This window comes from Chiloscyllium plagiosum, chromosome 3 (genome assembly GCF_004010195.1).
Source record: "Chiloscyllium plagiosum isolate BGI_BamShark_2017 chromosome 3, ASM401019v2, whole genome shotgun sequence".
Taxonomy (NCBI): Eukaryota; Metazoa; Chordata; class Chondrichthyes; order Orectolobiformes; family Hemiscylliidae; genus Chiloscyllium; species Chiloscyllium plagiosum.
The window spans coordinates 135961430-135968630 of NC_057712.1; the positions used below are offsets into that span (position 1 = coordinate 135961430).

Sequence of the window (7201 nt, forward strand, 5' to 3'; positions counted from 1 at the left end):
ACTTGGCTTGTATACCCTTGAGTTTAGAAGGCTGAGAAGGGATCTGATTATTAAAGGATTGGACACTCTGGAGGCAGGAAACATGTTTCCGCTGATGGGTGAGTGTCGAACCAGAGGACACAGCTTAAAAATACGGGGTAGATCATTTAGGACAGAGATGAGGAGAAACTTGTTCACCCAGAGAGTGGTGGCTGTGTGGGATGCTCTGCCCCAGAGGGCAGTGGAGGCCCAGTCTCTGGATTCATTTAAGAAAGAGTTGGATAGAGCAGCTCTCAAGAGTGGAATCAAGGGTTATGGAGATAAAGCAGGAACAGGATACTGATTAAGGATGATCAGCCATGATCATAATAAATAGTGGTGCAGGCTCTAAGGACAGAATGGCCTACTCCTGCACCTATTGTCTATTGCCTCCACCTCTCGCCTCATTAGTTCCCCGTGCTTGGTGGGGCAGGGTGGGTGAGGGGGTGTTCTCCTGGTGCCCTGAGGATGGGGGTGATCTTCTGTTCCCTGAAAGGTGTAACCAATCACCGTGGGATTGTCTTGTTGCCTGTGCCTGAAGCCGTTGTCAGGAACGTTAGCTGCTGCTTCCTGATGTAGTTATTGATTTCGATGTCAGTACGCACCGATGTGATCCTGTTCCTTTTACACCAGCTGCAGGCTCCCTGCATCGTTTTCATTGATGAGATTGATGCCATTTCTCCCAAACGGGAAGTGGCTTCAAAAGATATGGAACGTCGGATTGTGGCTCAGCTGCTGACCTGCATGGACGGTGAGTCCCGCTGTGTGCAGAGAAGGGGTGCTGCTGGGACATGGAGACTCATTGTGGGTTTGGGGAGCGGGGTCTCGGAGCCCGGAACTGGGGAGAAGGGTTTCTGAGCCCGGTACTGGGGAACAGGGTCTCAGAGCTCGACACTGGGGAAGGTCCCTTCAGCATCTCCGAGCTGCCCAACATCTCTACTCACCTGCACAGCAATCTCAGCTCAGCAATTGTCACTGAGTTGTTTCTTTGTTTGGCGTTGTTACCTTCTCTCTGTTACTGTCCTCTACCCCCCAGCCCCAAATCCTGGTCCAGTTTATGATTTTTAAAAAAAAGTTCTTTGCTTTAACAAACAATGCTAACGGTGTTTAGAGTTAGTTCAATACATCCATGTTTCCTCAGTAAGCACCCAATTACAATATACAATGTTATACAGCAGATACATTATGGCACACGTAGACAGACTGCCCTTACATTCCTAATTCCTCCATAAGCTTCAAGCGGCTTCCGTTTATTTAATTGGTTTTATTCTGCCCACTGTCTGAGTAACTGTGACTCACCCTGTCCTACTCCCAGTGTTTCTTATGCTGAACTGTCATTTTTTGACCATTAGTATCAGGTGTAATATGGGCTTTACAAAGCAGCAGTTGGAATTTTAAAGACTCTTGTTTTATATCGTTGTTCTGACAGATTATTGAAGACCTGGCAATAATTAGAATTTGATTTTAAAAAGCACCTCATCATGCAGCACCTTTTGTTAATCTCTCTTGTCCTTTCTACTCTGCTGTTTATTCTGTGTGCTGCTCGCTGTCTCAGTCGGGATTGTGAAACTGGACCGGTGTTTAGCTGGGACTCTGTAAAGCTGTGGGTGTGGTTGCAATGAGCACTGTTGAATTGTGGGTGAGATTTGATGAGTGTCCCATACTTTGTTGTTACAGATCTGAATAATCTGGCCAGCACCACACAAGTCCTGGTTATCGGTGCGACCAACCGGCCAGACTCATTGGACCCTGCACTGCGAAGAGCTGGACGCTTTGACCGGGAGATTTGTCTGGGAATTCCAAGTGAGGGTGCCCGTGAACAGTGAGTCTGATCAGTCTGTTGCTGTGCAGTGAAGACATGTTAATGACCATTCAGCCTTCTGCAGTGAATGGACTCTTCCTGTGACAAGTCCCTGCCTCCCTTTTCAGTCAATGGACTCTTCGTGTGACAGAGGATTTTCCTTTTGCCTCCCCACCCAAGGGGAGGATCTTGATTGATTATTTCCATCTTATTCATCTTTGATAGAATGTACCAATTAGGACCAGGGTAGGTCACTTGTGCATGGTCCACCATTGAAGAAGATTTAAAAAGCTTCATGCATGGGACATGGGCGTCGCTGGTTGACTAGCATTTATTGTCCGTCATTAGCTGGTCTTGAGAAAGTGGTGGTGAGCTGCCTTCTTGAGCTGCTGCAGTCTGTGTGCTGTTGGTAAATGCCCTTAGGGAGGGAATTCCAGGATTTTGACCCAGTAACAGTGAAGGAACAGCAAGGCAGGATGGTGATTGGTTTGGAGGTGAACCTGCAGGGGCTGGTGGTCCCATGTATCTGCTGCCCTTGTCCTTCTAGATGGAAGTGGTCATAAGTTTGGAAAATGCTGTCTAAGGATCTTTGGTAAACTTTTTCAGTACATCTTTTAGTCAGTACACACTGAGTGGAGAGGATGTTAGTGAATGTGGTGCCAATCAAGCAGTCTGCTTTGTCCTGGATGGTGGTGTCAAGCTTCTTGAGTGTTGGCTGTGTGTGTATGTGCCACTTGTTCAGTGTATATCAGTGGTGTAATCTTGGCAGGCTCCAGTGGCAGGGCCTTTAACCTTTCCCATCTATTGAATCAGAGACACTGCTGCACCTGTATCCACTTCCATCTTTACTGGCTTCCCCTTGAATTTGGGAAGAACCCAGAAATGTTCAGCTTCCACCTATACCGACAGTATGTTTAACCGAAGCTCTGCTGACTCTGGGCTTTTGCTTTTCCTGGAAACCAGGCTGGCTCCTGGTCTATTTCCTGGCTGGTGGTGTGTACCTTGTGCCTTGTTCTCTGAAATAATTCCTGTAGACAACCCTTCTCTTGCTTGAGTTGGACCTGGCGATTTCAGGTAGTATGGCCCACATGCTTACACCTGTGGCCCTGGGCTTCACGAGTCCAGCATGTTGCCTCCTTTGTGGTCACTAATCATATATCAGTGGCATTCAACACAGTCTGCTGAGGTTCTGCTACTTGGTGTACCTGGGCGTCTTCACTTGGCTGTGTTGCTTCGCCGGTGGCCAACCCCATCATTGCAATTTCAGAAGCTGCCTGGAAATCCAGGTGTGTCTTCTTTGTTGCTTCCACTGGATGGCTTTGTGTCGGAAGCCACAAACTGACAGTGGGAATTTTTCCCACACTCTAGTCTCGTCGGCGTTCGCAGCCCATGTGCCCTCAGTGAAAGCTGCAGATGTCCTCTACTCCCTCACTAACTGAGCTAGTGTACTGTTCTTCCCTGGTATTGACTGCAGTCCATGTGCCCTCACAACAGTTCCGGTAAACTCTGGAAGGGTGAGTACTCCCCTCTTCAGCCAGTGGCTGTGGCCGGAGTCCCCTTGTAGCTACCACTCATGGCCCCCTCCCTGGTGTGTACCGTTCTTAACTGGCATCAATTGCAGCCCGTTTCCCCCCCCCACCCCGTGACTGCTTCAACATTATGGTTGTGGGTTCATGAGAGCCAGAAGTAGAAAATGAGGTAGAGAGAGGGTAAACTTGAACAGGGAATACTTTTATTGTGTGTCCTCTCAGCTCCACAGTTGGGTTTTAGACTGCCTGCTCCAGCTCCTGCCTCTGGGTCACCTGACCTGTTCTCTTAAAGGGACAGCACATACCTAAATACCTACGTAACAGACACCTCCTTTAAGTTTGACCATGGCAGTATTTGAGCCTATTTCTCTAACTTGTGGTTACGGATTACTAGTCCATCAACATTACCACGAAAGCACCATCTCTCCATAAATGCTGGTGTCTGCAGATTAAGACAGATAATTTGTATATCCCTTTTGCTGACATTCTGTGGCTGGTATGTACATTCTCCCTGTAATTATCTGATCATTTCCCTGATTCCTGTCAGGATTTTGAGGACTTTGTGTCGAAGACTGAAACTTCCGGAATTGTTTGATTTTCGCCAGCTTGCCCGCCTGACCCCTGGCTATGTGGGTGCTGACTTGATGGCTCTGTGTCGGGAAGCAGCCATGCACACGGTTAACCGTGTTCTGATCCAGCAACGCGAAGACAGCAGACAAGCAGATACTTCACAGCAACAAACAGAACTGGTGAGGAACCTTGATTCTCCCCTAGCCTGTCCAACACTGCCAGGACAGGGGCAGCATGGGGTTAGATAACAGTGTAAAACTCCCTCTACACTCTCCCCATTGTACACCACCAGGATAGGAATAGCATGGGGTTAAAGCTCCCTCTACACTATCCCCATCAAACACTCCCAGGATAGGAACAGCACGGGGTTGGATACAGAGTAAACCCCCTCTACACTATCCCCATTGTACACCACCAGGATAGGAACAGCGCGGGGTTAAAGCTCCCTCTACGCTATCCCCATCAAACACTCCCAGGATAGGAACAGCACGGGGTTAAATACAGAGTAAAGCTCTCTCTACACTATCCCCATCATACACCACCAGGAAAGGAACAGCACGGGGTTAGATACAGAGTAAAGCTCATTCTACACTATCCCCATTGTACACCACCAGGATAGGAACAGCACAGGGTTAGATACAGAGTAAAGCTCATTCTACTCTTTTAACCTGAAAATAAAGCTCCTTCGACACTGTCCACTTCAAACATTTCAAAGTACAGCAGAGGGTGAGTTACAAAGTAAAGATTCCTTTGCACTGTCCCCTTCAAATGTTCTCAGGACAGTGTCAACATGGGGTTAGATAGAGAGTAAAGCTCCTTGTACTCTTAAACTGAAAATAAAGCTCCCTCCCAACTTTGCCCATCAAATACTACCAGGTGAGTCCAAGAAAGGTTAGATACAGAGTATAAAGTGAGGTCTGCAGATGCTGGAGATCAGAGATGGAAATGTGTTGCTGGAAAAGCGCAGCAGGTCAGGCAGCATCCAGGGAACAGGAGAATCGACGTTTCGGGCATTAGCCCTTTTTCAGGAATGAAGAAGGGCTAATGCCCGAAACGTCGATTCTCCTGTTCCCTAGATGCTGCCTGACCTGCTGCGCTTTTCCAGCAACACATTTCCATCTCTAGATACAGAGTATAGCTATCTCTAATCTGTCCCCATCAAACACTCTCAGAACTAGTATAGCGTGGGATTAGATACAGAGAAAGTTCTCTCTCCCCTCTCCATCAAATATTCCCAGATCAAGTATAACACAGAGAGTCAGGTATGGAATTAAGAGCAAGGTGGAAGGAGAGTGGGTAGAGGGAGGGAGTGAAGGGGTGGCAGGTGACTAGATAGATGAAGGGATGGGAGATGTAATGAACAGTAAGCTGCAGTGTTTGGTGCTGGGACCGCTGCTTAAATGTATCGAAGCGTTAAAGAATGGGAGGTATTATTGCCAAATATTCTACTGACAGAAATGTAGGTTGGAACGGAAATTGAGCAGGACTTAAGGTTGCTTTAGAAGGGTATTGATAGGTGAAGTGACTGGACAAAGGTCTCACAAATGGAATACAATGATAAAAAGTGAAATTGCGTTTAGAATTCGTTCCAAACAAGAGACATAAAATTGCCAGAAAAAGCAACAAGCCTGAGAATTGGGAGCATTTCAGAGTTCAGCATTAGAGAACCAAATGGTTAATCAACAGGGGGGCAATAAAGTATGGGAGTAAAATTAACACCCCCCTCAACATTTCTATAAATGTGTGAAGAGAAAAAGAGTAAGAACAAGTGCAGGTTCCTTTGTGTCAGAAATGGGGGAGATTATCGAAACATTGAAAATAAGAGCGGGGTTGGACCATTTGGCCCTTTTTGAGTCTGCGACACCATTCGATGTGATCATGGCTGATCATACATCTCTGTGCGCTGTTACCACTTTGTCCCCAACCCTTTGATTCCTTTAGCCATAAGAACTATATCTAACTCCCTTTTGAAATGTTATGGTCTCAACTGCTTTCTGTGGCAGAGAATTCCACAGGCACCCCCCACCAACTCTGAGTGAAGACCTTTCATCTCGTCTCCGTTCTAAATGGCCAACCTTAAACTGTGACTCCTGGTTCTGGACTCCCCATTCATCAAGTACCTTCCCGTGTTTACCCTGTCTTGTTACAATTTTACTGGTTTCTGTGACAGCCCCCTGTAATTATATTGGAACCGAAGAAATGGAAGAGGAATTGAACATTTACTTTGGTTCAGTTCTCACAAAAGAAGGCACCAGTAACCTCCCAGAAATAAGTGAACCAAGGGTCTAATGAGAGTGCAGAATTGAAGGAAGTGAGTAATTGTATTCCTATCTGCCAAATGAAATCACTCTCCCTGTGTATGTCATGGCAACACAGTAAAATTAAAGTCCTCACAAACACCAGTGGTTCCTAACCACACTTCTTAAACCGGCAGTTAGTGGTGTCGATGGTAGTCATGATTTGGAGATGCTGGTGTTGGACTGGGCTGTACAATGTTAAAAATCACAACCTCAGGTTATAGTCCAACAGGTTTAATTGGAAGCACAAGCTTTTGGAGCGCTGCTCCTTCAACCATCTTTCCAATTAAACCTGTTGGACTATAACCTGGTGTTGTGTGGTTTTTAACACTTTTTGGAACTGGTTATTTTAAAAAAACTTTGTGAATAATCGATATCAGACGTCCTGCTTATGTCTTAAGTAAAGACATTTATTAACAATGAAGTAACTTTAACAAAAAATAATTAATGTTTATTTAAACCAAATGACTTTTGTTTTCTGCCGCATTCACACAGACAATTAAGGGATAAATGAGAAAAGGAAAATACTGAGTCACAATTAAGTAGAATGAATGGCTTTGAGTTATGTAGGGAAGAGGTGTTGAAATTCTGGAAAGGGTGAAAATAGATAAGTCCCCTGGGCCTGATGGCATTTATCCTAGGATTCTCTGGGAAGCAAGGCAGGAGATTGCAGAGCCATTGGCCTTGATTTTTATATCCTCTTTGTCTACAGGAGTAGTGCCAGAAGACTGGAAGATAGCAAATGTGGTTCCCTTGTTCAAAAAGGGGAGTAGGGATAACCCTAGTAACTATAGGCCAGTGAGTCTCACTTCTGTTGTGGGCAAAGTCTTAGAGAGAATTGTAAGGGATAGGATTTATGCACATCTGGATAGGAATAATGTGATCAAGGATAGTCAGCATGGTTTTGTGAAGGGCAGGTCGTGCCTCACAAACCTTATCTTTGAGAAGGTGACTAAGGAGGTAGACAAGGGTAAAGCGGTAGATGT

The 7201-nt window shown here is 45.9% G+C and overlaps 1 protein-coding gene across 1 annotated transcript in view; it reads left to right on the forward strand.

Moving 5' to 3' along the window:
• The window catches only part of nvl (nuclear VCP like), a 70139-nt gene that overhangs the window by 31657 nt on the left and 31281 nt on the right, over positions 1 to 7201 (forward strand). The window contains exons 11-13 of the mRNA XM_043675565.1: positions 598 to 769; positions 1696 to 1840; positions 3896 to 4097. Coding sequence (XP_043531500.1) covers positions 598 to 769; positions 1696 to 1840; positions 3896 to 4097 — 519 coding nt within the window. The remainder of the gene's footprint in view (positions 1 to 597; positions 770 to 1695; positions 1841 to 3895; positions 4098 to 7201) is intronic.